Source organism: Heliangelus exortis, chromosome 7 (assembly GCF_036169615.1).
Source record: "Heliangelus exortis chromosome 7, bHelExo1.hap1, whole genome shotgun sequence".
NCBI classification, from domain to species: Eukaryota; Metazoa; Chordata; class Aves; order Apodiformes; family Trochilidae; genus Heliangelus; species Heliangelus exortis.
This window is the reverse complement of record NC_092428.1, coordinates 11,267,286-11,294,132: the sequence shown is the minus strand read 5'-3', so window position 1 is coordinate 11,294,132 and position 26,847 is coordinate 11,267,286. Positions and strand designations below refer to the sequence as shown.

The 26,847-nt window shown below is 39.1% G+C and overlaps 2 protein-coding genes across 12 annotated transcripts in view; one reads left to right on the top strand and one right to left on the bottom strand.

The window, feature by feature from the left end:
- The window catches only part of FRMPD2 (FERM and PDZ domain containing 2), a 67,102-nt gene extending 53,259 nt beyond the window's left edge, over positions 1 to 13,843 (bottom strand). For 5 of the 6 annotated variants that reach the window (XM_071748797.1, XM_071748799.1, XM_071748800.1 and 2 more), the window contains exons 1-6: positions 13,737 to 13,843; positions 7,805 to 7,933; positions 4,864 to 5,021; positions 3,842 to 3,907; positions 2,611 to 2,796; positions 1,624 to 1,750 (exon numbers count right to left, since the gene is read on the bottom strand). In XM_071748797.1, the coding sequence (XP_071604898.1) occupies positions 1,624 to 1,750; positions 2,611 to 2,796; positions 3,842 to 3,907; positions 4,864 to 5,021; positions 7,805 to 7,928 (661 nt within the window). In that variant the 5' untranslated portion in view covers positions 7,929 to 7,933; positions 13,737 to 13,843. The remainder of the gene's footprint in view (positions 1 to 1,623; positions 1,751 to 2,610; positions 2,797 to 3,841; positions 3,908 to 4,863; positions 5,022 to 7,804; positions 7,934 to 13,736) is intronic. The other variant, XM_071748798.1, reaches the window with a different exon arrangement.
- Positions 13,844 to 24,339: 10,496 nt separating this feature from the next.
- The window catches only part of MAPK8 (mitogen-activated protein kinase 8), a 45,673-nt gene continuing 43,165 nt past the window's right edge, over positions 24,340 to 26,847 (top strand). For 3 of the 6 annotated variants that reach the window (XM_071748792.1, XM_071748788.1, XM_071748791.1), the window contains exon 1: positions 24,340 to 24,448. The gene's annotated coding sequence lies outside the window, so the exon portion shown is untranslated. The remainder of the gene's footprint in view (positions 24,449 to 26,847) is intronic. The other 3 variants (XM_071748795.1, XM_071748793.1, XM_071748789.1) reach the window with 3 other exon arrangements.

Genomic DNA, 26,847 nt, shown 5'->3' with positions numbered 1-26,847 from the left:
GTAACTTCATTTTGTTACTTTCATAATCCTATCCCAACCCAAAATAGTTATCTTTTTTCTCCTCAACAATTACAGATAAAACAAACATAATACATTAATTCTATTCTGCATGATTAACTGAAAGGTTGAGATAACCTGCACTTTCTTATATACTGTGAGCCCAAACTTTCATCTGTAAAGTGTTCTCTTTGTGGGCAGAATGGACGGACACAAGTCCCTACCACAGTCATTAGGAAGTGTATATTTCTGTGGCACCTTACTTTGGTTGCATTGTCTCTTGTTCTTTTCCAGAATCTCTGAATGCTCTGAATGTGGTAATTTTAATTAAAACGATAAAAACCAGATGAACAACACCCTCCCCCCCCCAACCCAAAAAACAAGAAACCCTCCCAAACAAACCCACAGCCACTAACAAACAAAAAAGGAAAGCTGCCTTTGAAAGTGTGGCACACATATTTTGAATGTAATTGACATCCTTGTTCACTAAAAACCAGAGATCACCTCAGATACATGGTATTTAGAACCAGAAAAATGGACATGGCAGGAATTTGACGCTATAGAGGGAGTGAAGATGCACCAACCCTTTTAGCAGCAGCAGAGTTGTCACCAGCTTATGCAAATATGAATTGGTGAGCTCAGTTTCTGAGTGAGTGAATGAGCCAATATGATTTGAGAAGTGGTTTTTCTGTGTGTTTTCAAAAGAAGGTCCTCTTCTTATGACTACAAATACCTAATTGAAATGTTCCAGAGGTATCTGAAGGTGTGTGTAATGCTGACTGAAGTTAACGGAATGTATCTGTAATTTGCTGAATAGGAATTGTATTGTTCATGTGCCTATTGTTGAGCATATCCAAAAAAAAGCCTACCAAGATTGAGCCAACCCTCACCTGGCTTCAAAATCAGATATTTCTGTTGAAGTGAACAGTAGACTACAGAGACTACAAAAAAGAACTATCTGAACCTGAAGCCTGTATTTCATTACCTTTAGAGAGTTACTCTGAAGGATACGAAAATCTTGATTTTACCTAAATGAAATGTGAAATAAGCATATCCTATTTTATTTACATAGTGGGCAGAATTTGGCCTTATGTCTTGTAGTCACTTCACCAACCCATGTGTGAATTTATGAAGCAGCTTTTGAATAGAAAAACAGAACTAAAATGAAAAAGAAACCACAAATTTTTGCTGGAGTGATCAAACAGGAAATATGTATATATATTCCATAATGACAACAGAATAACTTCACAGAATTACACTCTACCTTTGAAAATATCCTGGAGCATACACAAAGCACAAAAGTAGTTTTGAAAGCAGTTTTGTTTTATTTGCACAGGTTTTATGCAAAGTGCTTTAAGAGACAAATCAGTGGAAGCTGATTTGTTATCATTGATCCACAGCCTGCAGATTACTGTCCTTTGAGGAAATAATGAACAGAAACCTTGCTGACTTGTCTCAGAGTCTCTCCATTATGCAGTCATTTATATGTTAAGCAATAAACATCCCATACAACACTACCTGTTGTCACTACAGCGTGAAATTAAACAATTCACCTAGCATGCACAGGACTCAGAAAAGGCTGGCTGTATCCTTATTAGTCATTTCAGATTATAAATCTTTCTTTACCTTGGTGAAAATTCATTTGGGAGGACAGTGGTGATGTGTCTGATATTTTCTCATGCAGTCTTTTCCTTATCACATGGCTTCTGTCAAGCTGAGAGGCTGTGCTGTCTTCGGTGAGTGTCCTCTCCACCTAGGTGACATTGACACTGCAAATCAATGTTGTATGATATGCAGACTTCAGATTATTGTCCTGAAGTGATCCTTGCACCCTGCTTGTCACAGGCTGCTGGTTTGCTCAGTACAAGCAACTTCATTTTCTTAGATTAATGCAAAGCAGAATTGAGTTTTGATGCTCTTGTTGTCTCATGCTAGCTGTCTGTAAGAAGGGGCACCCTCTGTTATGGTGGGAAATGGAGTAACAGTGCAAGGGAAAAGGTAATCTCAGAATGTTAATGATTGAAAACAGAAATAAAAATGTCAGTATGTTTTCTTCCAGTTTCATTCAGCTTGCAAACAAAAAATGCTGATGTTTCAAATCTTGAAAAAAACCTCAGGTACTCACTTATTAGGGACCTAACATGGTCAGGCTTTATTGCATGGCAAATGTTCAGCTCCACTTGAGGACAATGAATGAAATTCTCAATATGATGTAAATGCGATTTCTTGAATTTCACATAAAAATCCTGAATCTATAGTGACAATAGGGAAATATTTTCTCTTGTTTTAAGTCTATTTCTCTGGCCCATATGAAATATCTGTAAAGTTTATGATTGCTTTAGTGTTAACCAAAGAAATTAGAATATTGTAAGCACAAAAGCAGTATTTGTATCGGTTTCCACGAGTGTAAGAGTGGTGTGAGAAATGGCTTCATTCCCTCATTTGCTTGCACACATACCCACTCAATTTCCTGCTTATAACTGCAGAACCAGTATCACTTCATTAATTTATACAAGCACCAGTTCCAGGAAATTGCTTACCTGTATTTCATGTTGTTGCTCACCTCTCTCACTAAAGAAAAAGAGATGATTACATCATGAGGGTAGTACCTACCTCATTGACACTTCCCACAGCAAATTGGACCATTTTCTTTATGTAGACATTTGCTGGTAAGGGAGCAAATTCCTTCTGATGTGCCTCACATGCTTCCAGAATTGATTCAGGAGAAACTCTTTTATGTGGCAGATCTTCACATAGCATCAGCAAGAGCATGTGTAGTTGGTCACTCAGCTGGAGGGACTGAGTCAAAACAGAGGTACTGTTAAATGACCTCTTCCAGTGATCTGAAATCCTCTGTAAATTGGGACTAAAGGAATTTCTATAAGCCTTTCAGCCTGAGTGAGAAAATAAGCACTGAATTCCTTTACACTTTGGGAGAATTCCATACAGGCAGCATAACAGCACTAAATGGGGCCTCTCATAATATCTAGGAAAGAACTTGCAAGTACACGAGAGGATCGTTTGCCTGCATAGGGGCTTCCTTATGACAAAGAGGTTAAATCTACTAAATGGTTGTGCTCTTCAAATAAATAATAATAAAAAAAATCAATGAAAGGCAAGGATATAGAAGTGAAGCATAATGCATGCTACAAATCTTTGAAAGGCTGCTGGGTAAGCAAGAAATGCAAAACTTCATCTAGCAGAGACGCTGGTAGAATTTTCTCAGAAACAAGTGGAGTTATTTAGCTTTATCTCAGCATCCCATTCTTTGAAAAATGCACAGTAATGTGCACAGTACTGCAACCTTGCCAACATGTCTTTCTTTTAGCCCTTCCTATCTTAGAATCATAGATTCATTTAGGCTGGAAAAGTGCTTAAAGATCATTGAGTCCAACCATAAAACTTGGCACTAACAGTGCCAAGTCCACCACTAAATCATGTCTCTAAGTGCCACACCTACACCTCTTTTAAATACCTCCAGGGCTGGTGACTCCATCACTTCACTAGGCAGCCTGTTCCTTATTACAGGCTTGGAATAAATAATCTTCACTCTTAAAAGCAAGGTACAATTCATCTTAATTGTAACAATTCTAGTTTTCAAAGCAATATGGGTAAAAAAAAAAAAAAAAAAAAAGGAAAATAAAGATGAAACCTAACTAAATTCCTGATTTGGATGAACTGGTATTTTTTATGAAGTCTGGACCCTGATACTGGCTTTCCAATTCTTTCTCGTGGTCCAAATCATAAAGCCTCTCTTACTGAGACTTCATATTATTCCTCTCTATCTTTGAATCCACCAATATAAGAAAGAGTAAAAGAAAATTAAGATATTAATGTTACTGGCCTGATTTGGAGGAACCTGGAAGTCTACTGACCAATAGAGGGTCATTCCTAAGGAATACACCAACATCTGTCAGAACAGAAAAGGAAGCATTTACAAAGTCAACAGGAAATATGGAAAAACACCATACTAGAGTGATCATTTGGTTACAAAATAGCAGAAGACAAACAGATAATTAAAAAGAAAAAAAAACACCCCGCACCAAAAAACCTAAACTAGACATATATAAAACTACAATAGTGACTCTTGGCTTATCAAATTAGATAGTATAGAATGAGTATTGTTGAGCTTGAGGGTCTGAGCCAGGCTACCCTCTATCAAATGATGCCATGAATAGGAAAAAAAAATTGAAATTCTTTCTGAGTTTTGAATTGGATTGGTGACTACAGCTTTCTTCTACCTGTGGGGCTGACTAGTAGTCATGATGAGGAAAAAAACTACTCTAGTAAGGGACATCTGTTCCAAAGCTTCATGATTCTGCATCGTGTCTAAGTGATCTGTCATGTAGGAGTCTGAAACTATTGTGTTCTGCCTGAGGGAACTATGCACCGATGTGGACATAGTGGTGTTTAAAACCTGAGTGTTGTATCTTACTGTCTTGCCAGACAGATTTCATTTGTCAGGGAGAAGAAAACTAAATTGTTAACATAGCTGAATATATTTCTGACTTCCTGGGAATGCTTCCACTCTCTGATTGTATAGACACTGTGGTTGAGCTGCTTCTGGAATTACAATTACTAGATCTGGGCAAACATAGTATGAAATGTTCTTCCTTTCTGTGGGCCTTCACAAATAATACATTTCTGCAGACCTTGAGAACTGATGGGCAAAACCAATTTTGATGTTGACGTGCATGCCAATCTAATGGAAAGCTGCAAGATTCATGGCAGTATTTCTAACTGTAGCCTAATTTGTTTAATGTTATTAGAAATGGAGTTTGAGTTAGCTACCTCGTAGACTGCATTAAAACTAATAAGCTTGTCTTCAGAAGGTGTTGTTGAGATTTCTTTTGTAATATATCTCACCTTTGTTAGCCCAAAGAGCTGATTTTTACTTTGTCTGTGAAGCAGTTCTGGTGCACTGAATGGGATGGCTTCCATCTGAGATGCATTGGTTTTGAAGGACAAATTTCCTTCAGCAGACAGTAGTACTGACCATGGACAAATCACATAGATGGCAGGGTCTGAAAAATGTTGAAGAAGATAATAGACTACTTAGTGTTGAATTCACTGAGCATGGAAAATCATATTACTGGCATCTCACCTGCATAGCTAAACCCATCACTGAAGTTTCCTGGAGATGTACCCCAAAGCCAGTGGAATCATGTTCATTTATGCCTGGCTGATTTTGTCAAGCTGAATCCAGTACTGGTTAAAGAAGATTTCTCTCACACATCATTTCAGACTTTTAACAATACACTGATTTGAATGGATTTCTAAAGCCTAAGAAAAGGGGTAAATCACATCCCATGTGCAGATTCTGTAGATCTTGTATTCTGTGGTAGATCTTTTTATGCAAAGCACAAGTGAATATCAGAAGAGTAGAACTCTCCTTCCAAAAAAGCATTAATATTTTGAAGCTGGGGGGAACACTGTGACCAAGGATGAGGAAAAAACTGGTTGAGGTGCTTAAAGCCTTCTTTGTCTCAGTATTTAATAGGCAGACTGGTTATCCTTAGGGTATTCAGCTTTTTGAGCTGGAAGACAGGGATGGAGAGCAGAATAAACTCCCTATAATCCAAGAAGAGGCTGTTAATAACCTGTTACACCACTTGGCCACTCACAAGTCTGAGGCTGGATGGGATCCACCTGAGGGTTCTGAAGGAGGTGGCAGAGGAGGCTGACAAGCCACTCTCCATCATTTATTAACAGTCCTGGTGTACAGGGGAGGTCTCAGATGATTGGAATGTTGCCAGTGTGATGGCCATCTACAAGACAGGCCAGAAGGAGAAGCTAAGGAACTATAGGTCTGTCAGCCTGACCTTGGTACCAGGAAAAATTGTGGAAAGGTTCATCTTGAGTGAGCTCACCCAGGAAGTGCAGGATAACCAGGGGATCAGGCCCAGCCAGCATGGGTTTACGAAAGGCAGGTTCTGCTTGACCAACCTTATCTCCTTCTACAACCAGGTGACCCACACTGTGGATGAAGGGAAGGCTGGAGATGTTGTCTTCCTGGACTTCAGTAAAGCCTTTGACACTGCCTCCCACACTGTTCTAGAGAAGCTGGCAGCTCATGGCTTTAACTCATCTCTGGATAAAAAAACTGCCTGGATGACTGAGCCCAGGGGGTTGTGATGAATGGAATTAAATCCTGCTGGCTGCCAGTCAAAAGCAGTGTCCTCCAGGGCTCAGTTGGGGAGCAGTCTTGTTTAATATCTTTATCAATGATCTGGATAAGGGGATTGAGAGCACCCTTACTAAATCTGTGGATGATACTAAGTTGGGCAGGACTGTTGATCTGTGTGGGGCTAGGAAGGCTCTGGGGAGGGACCTGGACAGGTTGGATCGATAGTCCAGAGTCAACTGCATGCGGCTCAACCAGGTCGTGTTGGGTCCTACATTTTGGTCACAAAATACCCAGGCAATGCTACAGGCTTGGGGAAGATTGGCATAAATCTGCCTAGCAGATAAGAATCTGGGGGTGCTGGTTGACAGCTGGCTAGATGTAAGCCAGCAGTGTGCCCAGGTGGCCAAGAGAGCCAGCACCACCCTGGCCTGCATCATAAATAGTGTGGCCAATAGGACCATCGAGGTGATTATTACCCTTTACTCAGCACTGGTGGGGCTGCACCTCAAATACTGTGTTCAGTTTTGGGTTCCTCACTGCAAGAAGGACAGTGAGTTGCTGGAGTGTGTCCAGAGAAAAGCTGCTGAAGGGTCTGGAGCCCAAGTCTTATGAGAAGTGGCTGAGGGAATTGGGATTGTTTCGTTTAGAGGAGTATGAGGGGATACCTTGTTTCTCTCTACAACTACCTGAAAGGAGCTGTAGTGTGGTGGGGACTGGTCTCTTCTCCCATGTAACTGGTGATGAGAAGAGAGAAAATGAATTCAAGTTGCACCAGGGGAAGTTTAGATTGGATATTAGGAAAAACTTCTTTGTGGAAAGAGTGATTAGGCATCAGAACAGGCTGCCCAGAGAAGTGGTGGAGTCTTAGTGGAGTCATAGTCCCTGGAGGCGTTCTAAAAAAGTGTGGACATAGCATTTAAAGGACATGGCTTACTTGGCTGGTGATACCAGGTTGACAGTTGCACTTGATGATCTTAGAGTTCTTTTCCAACCTTAATGATTCTACAATTCTATTCTATGATTCTATGATATTCAAAAGACCTGAAGTTAACTTCCAGTAAGTAGCAAGATCACGGTACAAATATTTTCTCTGCAGTCAGTGTTTTTTTATTGCCATTTTACAGATGAAGAAACTAACGCAGAGCACAACTTTGATGGCTACACCATGTCAATCAACAGGAGCTGAGGTAGCAACAAAAACCAACTTTCCAAGTCCCGGTGCTATAGCTTACTAAGCTTTTCTTTAAATGGAAGCACCCTTTCCAGCTATCTCAAATTTGGGGATTTTTAAAATCCAGTGTATGAAAATTTAAACATAGAGTAGATTCTACCAGTAACATAAACAGCCATGATATTTTAGCATTATTTACATTCAGTCTTTCTGTCTACATGTCAGTTCTGTTAAAAGAGAGAGGATATTTAAAACAATACTGTTTTAAAATAATATGTGTAGACTTCTAATCCTGAGAAAGTCTTGAGGACACTAATACACCTTAATGGACCCAACCAGCCTCACCTGGGACCTACTCCCATCTCCTGCCCATAGTGCTCAGGGGATCTGGTTAAGCTCAGCTTAGCTACCCTATACCCTCCTAAAAACCACAGCCCTCAAAAGAGCTAAAATAACTGAAGAATTAATTTCTATCCATATGAACCATAGAAAGATGCTTTTCACCTCACCTTTGTGAAGGTCCTCCAGAAGTTGCATTGTGGCCAGGTACAAGAGTGCCCATATTTCTTCTTCCTCCAAAGGGCTTCCTTTTGCCCACAGGACTTCAGCCAGTGTCACACAGGAACTACTCATGCCTGCTGCAATACAAACCAGATTTTGGACACACTATAGGAGACTGAAACAAACTGTACTGATTACAACTGTACCTTTCTCTCACATTAGGAAATATTTTGTGAACCAGCCTTTTTCCATGTTCACAAAAGGTAGGTATTGTTCATCTTTATCTTAATCTGAATAAATGTAACTAAAAGGATCTGAACTAAGTGACTTTCTGTAATCTTTTCCAGCTCTTTACTCATTATTTGAAACCACTCATAAGATTCTGTGGGACAAATAATTTTTACTCTGGAGATCACTCATGAATATTTGCTGCTCAGACTTTGTGAGTGCTTATCTGAATGGTAGGGCATTTATTTTGCTGCTTAATTGGATGCTTTTTTCTATAAAAACATGAGTTAATCTAAAAGAAAAATAATGGAAAATAAAAAAGAGAGTAAAAGAAAATGCACTGTAACATGGCAGGCTGATAAACACACTCCAACAGAGCAATTCAGTTTCATTCATTGCTCAGCAGATGGATCACTGAGAGCTTGTAGACTCTTACTCCATACACTGATGAGAGATTTTCTTGGTCAGATAACTGAGACCCAGAACTTGCAGTTAATCCATAACAATATACATATAAACTTAGTTAGATCACTAAATCAATTGGAAAGATGGTTCCTTCTGAGAACTGCTGAATAGCAATTTAGTGTCTCCCAGCACACTGTCCTGCCTGACAAGTACATAAGACCTGGCATAGTGCAGAGTAATGTTGGTCCACACACTGTACTAGTTTTCTCTCAACTACAGTGCATAATCAGATCATTTAGAGAAAACAATCCAGTAGTGAATCATAATTTAATGGTAACTAGAAGCTGACTTATGACTTGAAATATGAAAGCTTCTATTCCTCCAAATAACAGATTCACAGAGAATCACAGACTGTCAGGGGTGGGAAGGGACCTCTGGAAACCATCAAGTCCAACCCCCCCTGCCAGAGCAGGACCAAAACTAGGGCAGGTCACTCAGAAATATATCCAGCTGGGTCTTGAAAGTCTCCAGAGAAGGAGACTCCACAATCTCTCTGGGGATCCTGTTCCAGGGCTCTCTAACCCTTACAGTAAAGAAATTTTTCCTCATGCTGAGGTGGAACTTCCTGTGCTCTATCTTGTATCCATTGCATATCAAAAGGCACAAGTGAGAAGAGGTTGTCCCTTCCTTCTTGACACAGAGCCCTCCTATATTTATACACATTAATTAAATATCCTCTCAGTCTTCTCCTCTCCAGACTAAAAAGCCCCAGGTCTCTCAGCCTTTCTTCATAAGGCAGCTGTTCCAGTCCCTTAAGCACCCTGATGTTCAACTTGTTGCTGACTGGTAGACTACTCCGGCTTTGGTTCCTGGGGTCTTGTTCTGGCTTGCTAGCTTCCAAACAATGTATCACAACACTGTAACAGTGATCCCTTTCTGCAGTCACAGTGAGATTAGGGACCAACCTAGTGACATTTTAAACAGAACGAGAGTCCTAATTTTAGTCTCTGTAGCTTCAAAGGACAGTAAAGCTTCTTTAAGACCCTAACCTTAATTAGAAGAGACAAAAATCTTCTTCATCTAAGCCACCACCTTTTCTCTTAATAAATTACTGTGATAGCATTTCACTTAAAACATTCCTAGAGATCTGTGTGGCTTCTCCATATGGGTAATCCACTAACTTTTCTTACTGTCATTTTTTCTTTTTTTTTTTGAGACCATACTGGGGGAAGGTGCACTGCATCCTCAATTTCAGATAGAAGTGCTTGTATCAAGTGCTTTCAGTGCTGATATTTCTAACTGGCTTAAGTTACTCAGTAATCACCTATCCAGTGTACAGCTTTATAGAGCCAAAGTGAAATCAGCAGTTACACCAGAGCTGCTAAACTTTTGTAGTGAATGTTTTTTGTAAAAGTAGTGTCTCAAGTAAATACTAAGCATGAATTAAATTACTTTGGCTGACAATGATGTGCAAACTTCTTCCAAAAATGATGAGACTGGATGGCCATGGGAGTCATAGTCTCTTTAAAGTGTAATAAACTATTGCATTAATATTGCAATTAATTAATGCAAGATATGTGGGCTGTATTTTTGACTTCTGGTTCTCAAGACCATCATGATGTGATATTTGACAAAATTATAACTGTGTAAGTGCTTGGGGGAAAATACTTTTTCTTTCCTTTTATAGCCAGGCTACACTATGTACATGATATGAGACCCAAAGTGATATATTGTTATCATTATAGCACTGCACATATTCATGGTCCCTCAGTTTAATAAAAGCTGTGATCCACAACAGTTCTGACCTTCAAATAAGTTGCAACTGGTAAGGCAAAGCAGACAAATAGGAGGTAAGGATGCAAGGACACAATAACCTTGCAAAAAGGGACTTGAATATTCATCATAACACTACACACCAGGAAATGATGCTAGATTTAGTTGAGCTTTCAGGGAAAGATTAGAGCAGCAGCCATCACCCACCTAGGAGTTTGGCCAGGAAACAGAGGTTAATAGTTTTGTGCTTGGAAAAAGTAGCAAAGGGCTTTTGGTGCAAAGCCATGCTCCGAGATCAAAAACAAATCTTCTGCTGACTTCTGTGGAAGTAAGTAGTGCCAGCCAAATAGACAAATTAGCTGAAAATCTTCTCCCCATTCTAATCTTTGCAACATATTTATTCATTACATGGACTGTCTCCTGTCAACAGATTTTCGTCTGGAAGAACCTAATCTGCTCCTTGCATAGATGTGAAAGGTGCACTGAGGTTATAATAACCCATTCATTTTGCCACAAACATCCACCTATTCATTGCATTTCTTTAAAAATTACTTTATTCTATTTTGGTACATTTTCTTTTATCAGATATGCAAGCTTTCATCCAAACATTCACTGAACATCAATGAAAGTAATTGAAATGATTTTAAAAGATAATGAACTACAGCCTTTCATCTGAATTTAACACTAAATAACTGTCATACATTAGCAATTTTATGTTCCAGGGTCACTTTACATCCAATTTGGCTTGATTAGATTTGGCAATCTTATTTAGTAAAGTGCAAGAAAGCAGCTTGTTTTTTTTAACCTGTACCTTTACTTTTGCTGCTTTGTTAACTGTTCAAAGACAAAAAAAAAAACAAAGACAAAAACACAAAACCCCCCCTAAAACTGTTACTTTTGTAGGATAACTGACTTTTCTCTATTGCATACAGTCATGTGAACTAAGTATCTCAAGAAGAATGGGGCATCTGGATTGACAGCCTTTTTTAGGGAAACCTATGAGAGAGAATTTACTGAGGAGTTGATTTAGCAGTAGAATCAGTTTCTATAGCATGAAAGTCTTGAATGACAATGAAAAACCTATGAAAAGGGAGATCATGGGACACAGCAGTGAAGAGAAATCAAGTTTAGGTTTTGAGAAGATGGAGTCAAGTTTGTTTATCATGTACTTTTAAAGGCATCAAGCAAGAGCAGATTTGCTCCATTTGGACATCCTGAAGAACAACTGGAAATGTCTCCATCCTCCTTATACTCACCCTTTAGATATTTATAAGCATTAATAAGGTCCCTTCTCAGTCTTTTCCTCTCCAAGCTAAACTATCCCAGTTCTCCCAACATTTCCTCTAAGATTCTCCAGTCCCTGAATTATCTTTGTTGCTCTTCACTGGTCTCTATCCAGCTGTTCCCCGTCTCTCTTGAACTGGGAAGCTGTAATGATATGGCCTTCCCTGCATGATATTTTTTCACCCTCTAGTGTAATTTTTTTGTTTGTTTTTATTGCAAGGAACATGCACTTTAATCAATAGGAGAATTAACCAGAATAATGCAAAGGGGTATAAAGTTTCATTGCTGAAAAGAGACAAACTTACTGCTAGGAAATCAGGAGTTTCTCATGAGTTGGACAAGTTTTTAAAGAGTTCTACTGTTTGAAGGAAAGAGTTGAAATCTGAATCTTGAACAGTGTGATTATGTGCCTCTCTGTAGTGAATTTCATAAGCTGAGTGGTAAAGCTGTTAAAAAAGATGTGGCTTTCTTACAAAATTTATGGGCATTTTTCCTCAAAGCCACAAAATATTATTTCCAAAAGAAAATGTAGAAATACTCAGCATCCTACAGAATCAGACTTACAGGGCCAAAGTCTGATTTTCTCTTTGAAGTAAAGGGAGCCTACCTGAGAATTTCAGAGGGCAACATTGCACTGTCTGCAGTCAGTTTGCTTATAGATATTCTTTCAATATTAATGTATGAAAACATCTCACTGGATCACCGCTAGGTTTGTTTTTGCTAAGCTTATATGCCCTATCACTTCTGCCCTGGCTGATGTCGAACTCCAAGGACCTCATAAATATCTATTTATGGTAGAAAGTTACTGCCATTCCTTTATTTTTTTCATGCATCTTTCATTAAATGCTGGTTCTTACAAGACAGCACCTCTCCCTGGTGGCCTAGAACTGAATCTAATACATCTAATAGATAATATACATTCTAGTGCTTCAAAGAATAAAGCTTCAAAGACAAGTCTGCTGCTGCAGTGCCTGAAATACTAGGACAATAGAACTCAGGCATCATACTAGTATTTATCTTTTATGGCTTATGTCCTTTTTTTTTTAAGCAATACGTAATTCTCTGCAATGAGGCAGAGTCATCCCAGAGGCAGGAACTAGGAATGAAGAGTCAAATTTTGTGCAGATTGCAGAGGTTAACAGGTTGCACCGTGATACCTGAGTAGGCTTTACTCTAGCTTCTTCAGGTGCCAAAGAAAATAAAGTCCCAAATTACAAATAAAGAGCTGATATTTTAGCATATACTATCTTGGTTTCCCAAAGTCTCTCCATTGTTTCAAAACCAGCTAATTCTTCTGCAGCCAATATTAGTTTGCCAATAATGGTTTACCTATTGTTAATGTCTAAACAGGTACTCTACAGGTGGTTTTTGAGTCCTGTATGTGTCCTGGGGATACTTTCATTTACAGCAGGGAAGCTTCCAAAGCTTCTGATCTTGATTCTCCTGCTGACTGCCTGTATCACCTGAGAAAGTCTCAGTGCTTTCTTTCACTAACACCACTGAGGATCATGTAGTTTGCTATCATTAATGATCCACTTTAGATGTAATAGTAAATTACCATTATTTATACACTTCTGGAATTTCCATCTAAACATCTCTAAACCAGTAATGTTTACAAAGCATTTCCCAGAGCTCCCATAAAATAAGATTGCTTTTATTTTAGCACCTGCAAACTGTAATGCAGGGACCAAACACAGTAGAGAACAGTACAGAAGAAATTAGGAAAACAGCTTCTTAAATGAGATTATTTAGTCCTGTCTTGCAGTCACTTAGAGATATGTCATTCTGGAGCTCAGTCCTATTTTCTAAATAATAGTACTCAGAATAAATACATGAAAAATAAACTTCCGTTCCAGAATCATGTGAACCGTGTTGTAAAAATTAAGACCTATCCCTACCATGAAAGCTGTTACAATTTAGTGCTTTCTATTCCTTTACTGTCAATATAGAATAACAGGTTGTCTGTGGTGAATGGTTATAACTCCAGAAGAAGGCAGGAGGGACTGAACACAGACTCTTTGTACCACATTCTGATCAACTCTGTATTATAATTTTTAGTACGAGCAAGCATCTTTCTGATCAGAATTACCTAATGGATTCATTAAGAGAAATGAAATTAGTTTTAATGTAAAAATAAACACCCAAAATTACAGGGTAAATATTAGATACTGCTGTAAAAAGCCAAGAATAGAAATACTTTAAGACTTACTTAAGTTACAATGAGGCTAAGAGAAATATGTTAAGACCTACCTGTACAAGTTAGATGCTGCACCCAGAATAGTCAGAAACCTTCTCGAATTTTCCCAGTAGTGATTATTTAGGTCATCATAGTTGTAAATGTCACATTAAATGTATTCAGGACTTGCTTCTTTTCTTTTCTTTTCTTTTCTTTTCTTTTCTTTTCTTTTCTTTTCTTTTCTTTTCTTTTCTTTTCTTTTCTTTTCTTTTCTTTTCTTTTCTTTTCTTTTCTTTTCTCCTTCCTTCCTTCCTTCCTTCCTTCCTTCCTTCCTTCCTTCCTTCCTTCCTTCCTTCCTTCCTTCCTTCCTTCCTTCCTTCCTTCCTTCCTTCCTTCCTTCCTTCCTTCCTTCCTTCCTTCCTTCCTTCCTTCCTTCCTTCCTTCCTTCCTTCCTTCCTTCCTTCCTTCCTTCCTTCCTTCCTTCCTTCCTTCCTTCCTTCCTTCCTTCCTTCCTTCCTTCCTTCCTTCCTTCCTTCCTTCCTTCCTTCCTTCCTTCCTTCCTTCCTTCCTTCCTTCCTTCCTTCCTTCCTTCCTTCCTTCCTTCCTTCCTTCCTTCCTTCCTTCCTTCCTTCCTTCCTTCCTTCCTTCCTTCCTTCCTTCCTTCCTTCCTCCCTCCCTCCCTCCCTCTCTCCCTCCCTCCCTTCCCTTCCCCCTTCCTCCTTCTCCCTCTCCTCCCCTCCCTCCTTCCTTCCCCTCCTTCCTTCCCCTCCTTGCTTCTTTCTCTTGTTCTTTCTTTCTGTCTTTTTCTCCTTCTCTCTTTCTTTCTTCCTTCCTTCCTCTCTGTTGCTTTGTTTATATCTTGTATCTAAGCACTGAGTGGTCTGGCAAATGGCTAAGCAAGTAACCAGGAAGGTTCCTTCACTTGTTTGCAAGACAAACCGAGCAGCTCCTGGTTCAAAGTTGAGGCCGACGTCATGTTTGCTGAAGCTGTTTACACTCCTTCCTTTTTTTTCTTCTTGATCTTCTTCCTCTTTTTTTTGGTAGTTCACCCACCACGTAACAAGAGTCAGCTCTTAGGAAGTGGCACGGAGTAAATCTCTGGGTCCCTCAACATATAAGAACTCAATTGGATTACCTGACGCACACAGGAGCATTAGGTCTAAAGCCCTGAAGACTGATGTCACTTTCAGTCCTCTGCCAATCCAGAGAGAAGCAGCACAACAAAGCAGAGATTGATGGCCTATGGTGGTGAGTGTGTCTTTTGTGAGCAACAAAATCCTTAAGAGTCAATAAACAATGTAGATAAGATTTTGATGGGTCTGTCTGGTTGAAGAAAAACAACTGAAAGAAGGGAACTTCGTTGTTTTTTTTTTAATTTGCTCAGTCTGAAAAATTCTGGTTAATTATTTTAGACTGTAGCTATGCTCTGAGCGGAGCAAAAGGAGCACATGGGATGCTGAAGAGAAACTGTGGCCTGGGCATAAGTGAATAAAAAAAAACCTTAGCAAAACAAAAATAAATTTCTTTTTGACTTATTGAATAAGCTTTTCACATTAATTGTTACTCTGTTCTTCCCAAATCTGTTCCTCTTGACATTCTGTTCCTTCAGTATTCAGAACAGCTTTCTTCTGGTTTAAACAATATAGAAACCATCTGCCTCCAAAAAGTTTGAATTCATTCATTCATTCACTTCCACATGTTAGGTAAATATGTGTATATATATATATATATATATATACACACACACAATCAGAATTGTAATGGCTAATATCCACATTTATGGTGTTAGTATATAGATACAGAAGACAGCATTTTATTTTTAAAGTAGACCCTCAAAAACTGAATGACAAAACAGAAAATATGGTATATGAAAGGCCAGAAGTTACAGCAAGAAAATATTCATATTAGGGAGCCACCTCTTTCACTGTCTATGTCTATAGTTGTCAAGATTATTTTACTATTAGTAGCTGAAGTCATCATTACTCTAGATTCCTTGACATTCAGCCATATTCTTCTTAATGTCTTATTGTACTTTGACCTCTCTAAGACTTTCTCCATTTCTGACTTTTGTCCTCCATAAGTGCTCTTCTGGGAAGCAGTTGGAGGATCCTTTGCTTTATCCCTCCAGAACTGTATAAGCATTTTTAAAAATCTGCATTTGTTTACTCTTTCTTCATATTTTACTCCTCAGCAATGTGATTTGAAAATGTAATTTCAACCACAATCTTTATGCCAATGCCTCACAGATGTCTTCACTGTAGATTTTTCTTTTCATGTCCAAGGGAAAACCTTGGATTGTCTCTCTTTGCCTGTCTTCATGCAACTACTTTTTAAATTTAACATCCCCCCCCCCCCAACGCTCTTATTTCCATATTTCTCACTCATTGCACACTTTATTCCTTTCTTTGTCACTGTGAATAATTCCACTGTTATTCCTAGCCCATACCCTGCGATATGTTTGGTCATCTTCCTAGGTCAACCCTTCCACTGTATCTGGATCTTGACATGTGCTTTTGAATAAAATTTACAAGCTATGATCTTTTTAATCTATCTTTAAACAAAATTTATGCAAGCTTTTGTCATCTCAGTTGCTGCAAATCGCTGTCTCCTGACACTGACAAATGCAACAGTGCCTTATCCAAAATGTCACTGAAAATATCCATTTTGCTGTATTCTCACACTGGGCATATCACAAACCCTTTTGTATCCCTTCACCAGTCTCTTTCTTTATAGTAGAAAAATAAATCTATTTGTTTCTAAATTTGGTGTTGGTCCAGAAGTCATAAATCTGATCAGAAGGGCAGCCTGCCAGGAATACAGGCAAGAATAAAAGTAGGTAGAAAATCTCCCATCTGCAATGTTTCAAACAGAATATTTTGGAATCAGGAAAACAGTTACTGATAAATCTTAGCAAGGGTGCAGTAAAGACTATTTGTTGACCCTTTTGCTGTGATCCCTGGGACTGCCCTTCCTATTTTTTGTATTAGTGGGTATTTGGATTAATTGTATAATACCAACAGATCAGCAAAAGGCTGTTTGTGATAAAAAGAAACTGTGAGCACTGATGTACCTTGGGATGTATTCAGCCTGATCTTCCAGTCCAGTCATCCTTGCAAGAGGAAAGCCACACAGAAGTTTGTCACTGTTTCTTTCCCAGATAGTGACTGGGGGGGAGATGAAGTTATTTATAGTGAAGCATTTGTAGCTACCAGATTTGATTTAAGTAGATGAGTGTATAATGCTGTTTGTGGAGTTAATAGGGCATGTGACTTGTTGAATCATTTTGCTAAAATAATGGGTTGTGTGAGTATGCTCCTATTAAATCAGGTAGAAATGTTGATTTGATTAACTAGTAAAAAATCCTAAATACTTTATGCTCCATTATTTTAGAAAAGGACTCACTCATTTTTCTCAGGAAAACCCAGACCTGATGCAAACCTGTGGTGTAAGCAATAGTTCCAGAGTTGAGAAATCAAATTCTCACTCATGGTTCATTCCTTCTCTGTTCTAAACAGTTACAGAAAACAGCCATTTTAGAAAGTTATTCAGATCCGATTGGTCTGAACCAAAGTGATACTTCAGATTTAGAAACTGAAAACAGTGTGAGATTTTCAGCTACATTCCTGCATCTGTTGAATCCTTTACTGAATACAGATGACATGAATATAATTATGGCAAAGTTTATGTAACTAGATCACTATGAAAGAAGGTTAATAAGATGAAAGACTGTTTATCCCAATGAAGGAACTGCTTGATGCAGGCTTAGGATCTTCCTTATGTTCCGTCCAGCTTTCTGAGACCTTTCTAACCCTTTCTGGCAAGGGTTAGAATCCAATTATTCTCTGACATTAATGCCTTTTCATCCTACAGAAGCTGAAGTGTGGGAAGTTCTTACGGTTTACGTAAAGGTAAGGATTATTATTTACTTCTCAGATGATGGTGCAAGTAGGCTGTCAAAACTACAACCACAGGTCAGGCATGGAGTTTCTATTAAACAGGGAAGAGTAGAAGTGCTTCTGTTAAGTTTTAACTATTTTTAGTTCAGAGTTCCATGGACTGGATCATAAACGCTTGAGATGTTGGAGCTGAATGGAGATCACTAGAATTTTCAGAAAAAAATGATGAGGGAATCTTTTTGTTTTAAGTTTGCTTATGTTGTTGAACAGGACCTGACCACATCTTCTGATAGTGAACTCCCATGCAGTATTCCTGTGCTCCGTCTACACAGAAATGAATTATTTGTTTCCAGGTTGTTCCTAAGAAGATGAGACTGGAATTGGCCCAGTCATCTGTACTTGGCTCAGCAAAATAATACAGAGATGCTCATCTATGCTCTTTTCTTTGGTCTTCGGAAAATTGAAATTTGGTTCCAGATTTGTGAAATCAAATCTCACTCATGGTTCCTCCTCTTTTCTAAATAGTTACTGAAAATATCAATCTTCATGTGAACCAGGTCTGATTTGTGTAATTATGTATAGTTTCACTAAATAGCTATTTTACACAGCAATGACATGGATGCTGGTTGTAAGGAAAAAAACCTCCTCTTTTTCTCTTTTGGAAAAGAGATTTCATAGTTGGTTTTCTCTTGGACACCACGCTAAAATCTGCATGCATTCAGATATACTTACAGATATAAGATTTACACATTATTTATGGAGTGATTTTTTTTTTCTCAACAACAGCTGAAGTGATCAAATATATATTAATTTCTAAATCCTAAAATGAGTTTATGTAAGTGGTCACAGGGTAGTATTCCATAATGGAGAGATGTGTGCAGACACCAGACTAGCACAAAAAGGTACAGTATCACCCAAGCAGAATTGTTCTCAAGTGCATTTAACTTCATTATTCTGCCTAGTGTAGTTTGCTTTGTGATAAGCCAGGGTATTGTACAGTATGGGTATAACACACACAATTATCCTCAAAATGCTTTTATTAGTTAATAATAAAATACCAAGCTGAAAGAGATAAAGCTAATTTGTCTATATTTCTCTACCTACCATTTGAGTCAGAGTCCCCACGTTTAATTTTTCAAAAGTTCATGCTGAAGTTTTTAGGTTTTCTATTGAGAACATTATATGGAATGGTAGGTAGGTTCAACTAGCATTTAGAGATAATGTCAAATAATTGATGTTTACCAATTTAATTTGAAATGCAGTAATTTTCTAGCTCTTTTCAGACATAAGGTGTGACACATTGTCTAACATGGGAGAGATGTAAGCAATTAGGGATTGAAAAAAAAAATTGACAAGAATTGCGGTATTCTTGATAAGACCTTTTTTTTCTTTTTTTTTCTTTTTGTTTTTTCTTTTTGTTTTTTCTTTTTTGTTTGTTTGGGGGTTTGTGTGTGTTTGTTTTTTTTTTTTCCTTTTTTAAGAAAGATGCATTGGCCAAGATCAGGGCTGAAGAACTTCAAAGACTGGTTCAAAAGAATTTAACTGAAAATTTGCCTCAGTATACCCTGAGTTCAGCACCAGAGTCATCAGTGGTGTTGCTCAGTGCAAGGTTACTTACTAAACTTTTTTCAACTTTAAATGGCCCCATATAGAAGAAACCATGAGCAGAGGACAGTACAGGGGCTTTTCCAGCTACGATCACCTTATTTTGACAAGGGAGAAACAGCTGAAAAAGTCCCCATGACCTTGTTCTGAGTCCTGGAAACTACTTTTGCTCTGGAATTATTGCTAGAACACCAAATGCAAAGTCTTCATTGATAAGGGTGCAGGAAGGGAGATCAGACATGTCACTGTGTAATTTAGAAAGGCAGGAGTTAGATACATATATACATTAGAAATGTGTTTGGCAGATCACTGAACTGAACACCATAGCTGAAAAGATGCACACATTTATAATCAATCTTTCCCCAGTAAAGAAACTACAACAACCTGTTTGTAACTTAGGTAGGACATAGTACCACAGTCCAGCCCAGTGAACTCAATGTCTAATGTTGTCCTCAGATAATGCCAAACCACAAAACATTTCCTAAATTTGACCATGAAAAATTTGAACTGAGTAGCAGTATAAATGAAGAACACTTTATGCTGTATTAATATCAGTGTATAGACATAAGAGACATGTGACACCACAAACACTGCTTTCTAACAGGTAAACCACACTTCCTTCCATAATTTCTGGTTGGCTGAGTAATGATTGTACATATTTTGCTGCATAATTACTTAGTATATCCACTGATATAAATTTGCTGTAAATATAATGAAGGCAGCTCAGAAAGGACTCTGTGGCACCAACTAAGAAGGGGTTAATAGTATAATGACATTTCAGAGAATGCAGTTTCTTGACTAGACATGCAGAAATGTTTTTTTACTGAACTTCAGTACCTCTTAGCCATGAACGTGGCCCTACCTTCGTGTTCACACTTATAACCTGTTGCATGGTGCCCCATGGTGGCTGCTTTCTTTCTGTTACATTTCCCCAAACTAAAAAATGCCCAATTCACTCTGATTACTTAAAAAAAAAAAAAAAAAAAAAAAAAAAAGTTTGTTCCAGTCCATGATTAACTGCTAAGTCAGAATTCAAATTTAAAGCAACAGTTGGCAACTCCTGACTGTTTACAGTTCCATTCAAAGAGGGAATACGGGTCCCTTCTGATAGTTTCATGAAGTTAATTTCATCCTGCTTTTCAAGACATAATTACAAAAAATAATCTAGCTGTTACAATGTTTATTTTATTAGGTTCTTTTAGGCAACCCTAGTCTCCCATTGAGTTTACATCACTCACCAGATGGACTTTGTTAGTGAAAACAAGCTCAGCAAAGCACCTTTTCTGGTTGGTTCATCTACCACTTGATGGAGGAAGTTGTCACTATTGCACTCCAGGAACTTTCTGGAATGCTGGTGCTTTGCTGTGTAGTCCCTCCAGCAGTTGTCAGGGTGGTTTAAGTCCCCCATGAGGACTGTAGCTTGCAAGTGCAAAGATTCTGTTTAAAGAGGTCCTCATCTCCTTGGTATCTATTTCATTATTAAAATGAAACATTTTACCATCAGCTGTATTTATGAACAATTAGAATGTGTGTTTCTTGGTTCATTTTTCTTTGTGCACTTTTTTTAGCTGTAATATGTCATTAATTTGGGGTTTTCATTATAAGTTTCTAGCAAACTTTCATTTCACTTTGTTATGTGAAATTAAGCTTCTGTACCTCAAGCAAGGGTAAAAAATGTTTAAGAAAACTTATTGTTACCAAACTCTTTTGTTTTATTCACATAAATATTTATATTATTTCTGCAATTTTCTAAAATGCATTGAATTCTGGGTTTTCTATCCACATATGTCTCCCTTATCACACAGTTTTTAACATGTTTTCATAAGAGGGCATGGTTGCTGATCCTTGCTGTGACTTATTAAACCCTGGCATGGGAAAACTGGGCCTCCCGAGCACCAACAGTCCCTGTTGATCTGTAACTGAAGAAATAATTGGTGAGGTGAGGTGTGGGTTTGTTAATTTGGGTAATTTCCAGAAAATGGCTTTTACTGTTGCCAAGTACCTAGGTGCCTGTGTGATGATGATATATAAACAGCTAAAATAAATGATAGAATTAAAGATGGCTCAGTCTGACAGGCCCCCCAAAATTAGATTTTTGGCAATGAAATCTCTTAAAAATTACTTAAGAAAAGAAAGGTCAGTTGCTCCATTCTTGCAAAGAAATATTTAAAAATACATACCTGAAAAGATTTTTGAAAAATCAGTACACACATTTCTTTGTCTAAACGTTCATTTCTTGTAATTACATTATGTGTCCAGAATAATTTGTTTCTGTTTTCAGCTTGTTTAAAAACGACTATAAGCATAATCAGATATTTCCTTGAAAAACAGCTCTTGGGGTTGAACAGTTAACACGTTGTATTTGTTCACTACGTTGCCATTTAGCTGAAGCATACTGAGTTGCTATTTGTATCATGATAATCTATTTTGGCACAAAAGTAAATATTTATTCTATGGATATTTTGCAGGCAAAAATTACTACTTCATGTATGTCTGGGCCTGTTACTTCATGCTATAGTTTCTAATTTTTGATATTTTCATTTTCCTACATCAAAATTTTACTTGGATACTCAGAGTAGTTGTCTTGACTCCAAAGATTTCAGCCTACATTGTTTGTTTTGCAGTTTATATACTCAAAATTCTTTGACCATGTTTACTACTGAAAGTGTACTAATTGATAAGAACATAATGAAAATATTAAAAATAAAACCCCCTAGATTTTAATACAATATCATGACTGTGAAATCCAGACATTTTAATATGATGTTCATAAACTTACTTGTATACCAATATATGGGAGTGAGAAAGTTTGGAGTATTTTGACAAAATTCTGATTTTACCTGCATTTTAAAAATAAAAATATTTATTAAAAACTCAACAACTGATTATTTTAAACCAGCAGTGCAAATCCAAGACTATAGCTACATGGACGCTGACATGGAGAATGGAAATGAATGAATAAAAATTATACATAAGCAGAAGCTGGTTTTAATGTTTCAGATTTTTCATTAACTTACTATTGGAGCTTCTGTTACAAAATAGAACTTCTCAACAGATTCTCCTTATATATAAAATTTCATGTTTATTTTGGAAAGGAAAATTCAAGTTCTGAGGTTGGTAATTCCCATTATTTTGCTAAACAGACCCTTTTCAGCTTTCAGACTTTCTAACAGGCCACCATGCAACCTTATTGACAAAGTCAGTTGCCCAAAACCCTGTCAAGTTGTGCAGTTCAGTGGGCCAAGTGGAGCCACCTCTGAGAGCCCTTGCTGCAAAGACCTTGGCTCTCACCATTCCCTAGTCTTCTCTCTTTATATTCTTCTGCAAAATGTTTCTTCCCCTTCTGCTACTGATCATCCATGAATAAACACAAATGTCCTGCATACTTCCTTTGTGTTCTGTGGTAACATATCTGTACTCTTCCTCTCTGCTAAATTCAGAGAAAAATGCTAGTTTTGTTGAAGTCTGTTGCAAAATATCTGTTTACTTCCACAGATAACAGGACTTTAATTTTGTATTTTCTTGGATATCAGTCAGCACACTCCAGAAAACAGTTCCCACTAAGGCAATATATGAGTATATCCATTATGCTTGCAAGAAAACATTTCTGCAAAGCAGTTTTGAAAACCATGCTACAGGATGCTCCATGACATTCCCAAAGTTTTGCTTTCCTGTTAAGGCACAAGGTTGTAAGGACTAGTTTAAAAAAGACACTTAAAAATACATCAGTTCAAAAGCTTCAACTTTGTAAACAATAAAATCTTAAAAAGGATTTCATTTGATTAAAAAAAAAGAAATGTGACAAATCTGGATCCTAAGAACAATAAATTTCTGTACTTTAAAGGGACTGTTCTTCTTTGCTTGCAAAACTCAGATCAATCTTACTTCAAATGAGATGATCAGGAAAAGTAACTCTCCCCAGATCACATCAGTGATCTGCAAGGGCACAGATTTAATTGCAAGTAACTGAACTGGATGAACATGATGCCATCCCCTCATTTCTTACTGTGCAGAGGAGACTGGAAGTGAACATCAGTGGTCTGTTTGCCAATAGCAAGAAACATCTGAAGGCAGCATGACCTGCAGCAGCCAAAATAAGCAGGGCCAGTTTAATCAGCTGGTGAAGATGAATGACCTCCTCAGATTAAATTTTGCCTGCAGTGTACTTTGATGATTCATATTGCCCCTTCTGCCAGCTGAGCCTTGTCTTTGGCATACAGAAAGATGGAGGGGAATGCAATGTCTGGCTGTGATCTGACACACTTAAGCAAGGAAAAGCCTCAAGTTGAATAACTGGCTAACTCGGTTCTGGGACTGTCCCATGGAAATGATCACAGGTGAGCTTGGAGTTGTGTCTTTGAAGTGCACTTAGAGTTTAGTGGGATCTAAAGAGGACTGGGAATTAAATCTTAGCAATAGTTGTTTATGTTTGCTTCTTTGTTTGTTTTTTCCTGTAGATATAAAGGAAGCATCATGTAATTGCAGGGATCTGTAGAAGAACCACTTCTAATAGATGAAGTGAAATGGAGTTACTTAAATTATGTAAAAATTCTAAGGAAAGAAAGTGCACAGATATCACTGAAATGGACATATGAGTAGTGTAAAAACAGTTTTATGGAACTGAAGCTTTTAACACCAAACAGCTGGCAAAACTGGAATATTCTGAAGCACCAGACATACTATACAAACACTATTAGAAGAGCTGGACCAAATGATCCTTGAGGTCCCTTCCAACCTGACATTCTATAATTCAAGGGGAAACCTGGAGCTGTGAAGGCCACAAAAAATGTCTAGGAGCAGTGGAAAAACTGATGCGACGGCTGGGTGCCAAAGTACTGCAGGCACCATAAAGGCAAAGAACTGAATTTTTTTTTCTTTTTAATGAAAGCCCTGGTGAGAAGGGGAGCCTGGCTAAGGGGCATAATTCAGAAAAGGAACTGTTTCAGGAGAAAGGCTGCAGAGGAGACAGAGCGATGCTGATGCCAAGCAGGGATGCACGGACCCACGGGCAGCCGGGGCCCCGCAGCCTCCGCAAGGACCTAGGTCGGGACCCGCCGCGTCCCTCGGTCAAACCGAGGCTGGGCCGAGGGGCAGCTCCGGCAGGGACCGGCGGGCGCGGGGCGGGCAGCGGCAGCGCGGGGCCCGGGAGCCGGGGCGGGGCGAGGCGAACGGAGGGGGCGGGCAGCCGCAGCCGCGGCGGGCGGATGCAGTGTGGTTCGTGTGCGCGGCCCAGGCTCGCTGCGTTGCTCAGAGGCCGAAAGGGGACGCGGTGGCAGTGGGAGGTGGTAAGCGTGGCGGTGGCGGATCGCGGCCTCACTGGAGCGGCGGTCTGCCGCGGGGGGAGCGGGGACAGAGCGGGGCGGGGTGCCGCGCGGCACGGCACGGCACAGCACAGCACAGCCCGGCACGGCACGGGGCCGCGGCTGGGCCCGGCCGCTTTGTTTACGTTTCGGCGGAGCAGCGGGGCGGGGAGGGAGCCCGGGGCGGCCTTGTGCCCTTGCCCGCAGGCGAGCAGCGGTGCGGGGCTCTCCGGCCCGACGGCCTTGCGTGTTTTCTCGGTGCTGGGGGAGGCTCTCGGTGTCTCGGTGGATAATGGCGGGGGCCTCTTTTGTTGGTGTGTCAGGAGCCTCGATGCGGGGCTCCTCCTTCTGGGAGCCGGGGCACCCAGGCGGTCCGGGCTGGCGTCACCTTCCAGTCAGGGCGCCCACTTGGGCTTTAGGGAAGGAAAGGTTTGTGGTCAAGGAAGCGAGACTGAAGCCCTGCGAGAAAACGAACGAGACACCTCTGTGGTCAGTTTGCATGACCTTGCTTTTCAAAACGCCTCTTAAAGAAAAAAATACCTCTCTGGCATTGCAACTGCTCTAGGTATGGGAGCTTGGCGGAGGCATGTCTTTGATTCTTTTGCCTTTCAGATCTTCCATATCTTGCAAAAGGAACGGTCTGTCTCTTTGTAGAATCTCTTTTGCTCTTTGGTGTGTCTGTGTCGTTAGCAGCATCCAGTTTTAATGCCAAATCCTGTGTCTTTATGCCTGCCTGATTGGAGTGGTTCCATCTCTGAGGTTTGACTTGTGCATCACTAAATACAGAACCCTCTTTATTATGTATTCCTGCTTGTCCCAGCTACAATAATAGTTTTGACTGTACAGCATGTTTTTGGATTTCAGTGTTGTACCGCAGTGGGTTCTCTGAGGCCTTTCAAACAGTCGAAGAACCCTGCATGCTGTGGCCTATCTGATAATATAAAGGATATTACACTTGTTTAGGGAAGGGAAATATTACTTGCCCTAGGGTGTGTGCATTTGGAATTGAGCAAGCTTACTCGTGGCAGATGGGTTTTGGTTTCAGGTGTGGAGACATAACCAGTGATGATCTCACAGGTCACATGAGACCTGGTGTCACTTCTGGAGAAGCCAACAAATGCTCTTCTAGAGCAGAACAGTATATGACATGCAGTTTTATGTATTTGCATGTATATTCACATATTAGATAACTTGGGAATAGTTTAAACTGTGATATAAACTGGGCAAAGCCTATTTAAGAATACTGTCAGAGTAGGCACTGACTTACTTAAGGTTTCCTTATGTGTAATGAGGGAAGACAATTCTTCTAACAGTAGTTTACAAAAAAATGTTGACTTTCAGATAGTCCCCTGCTTTGATCTCAGTCTGTGGGGGTAAACATCTTGTCTATTTTTCCCCACTGGATTCAGAGATGTGTAGCATGGACTAGTTTGATAGTAAGATGCAGGTATGGAATTCTGCAGAACATGTGGTGCAGGGACTGGACAAGGCTGTCCATGAAATCCTGAGAGTTTTCTGGGCCAGCTGGGAAAAAGTATGACAGGAGAAGAGAGAGAGAAACATCAGCTGAACAAGGCTAATTCAGAGTGTACAAAGCTTTGCAATAACCAAAAAAGGAATTTTGACAGTGTCTTCCAGTATAGAAGTTTCCAAGCTTTTTTGACCATTGGCATGTATAAGCGTTCAGAGTAATCTTGTGGGCTACTGTCAGTTTGTTATAAAGGTCATAAACGTTAGTGAGATAAGCTGATAAGGTTCTGAGTCCTAAAGTTTTGGACTGCTTGTTATAGATAGAAGTAGAATTGCCTTTTATGTGAGATTTTTGTGTTTTAACTTTTAACCCTGCTCTTCAGGGACCAAGGCCCTTTCCAAAGGCTTTAGGTAAACTTGTTATATTGGTGATTTATTTTGCAAATGCTAGGAAATAAATAGGTGTTTGGAATTTTTAACAACTGAATTTATTTTCTGACTGCTACTTACCTGAAATGAATCAATGTGTTTATTTCATGTTTTGTTTATTTTTGTAAACCATGAGCTAATGGGGTAGTATTTGCTAAGTTTGTCATGTTGATACCATAAAATTTGGTCAGTGGAAGACCCCCCCTAACACTTTAAGTTTTAGAAGGCAGGCATTCTGTATTGCAGTGCTGGATGAAGGAGAGTTCTCAAAGTCGGGCATCATGTGAATGACAACAGGCATTACTTATACTGTATGTGTATACATAGATACATTGTAACAAAACCCATCAGATTTCCTGGAACTAATGGTAACATTTATATATTTACGCAGGTTTCTGGAAATACTTGCATTCTTATTTGGGGGGTGTGTGGGTGTTGTCTTTGGTGGTCTTCTGGGAAGTCATCCTGTGATGTCTTTTTGTTAA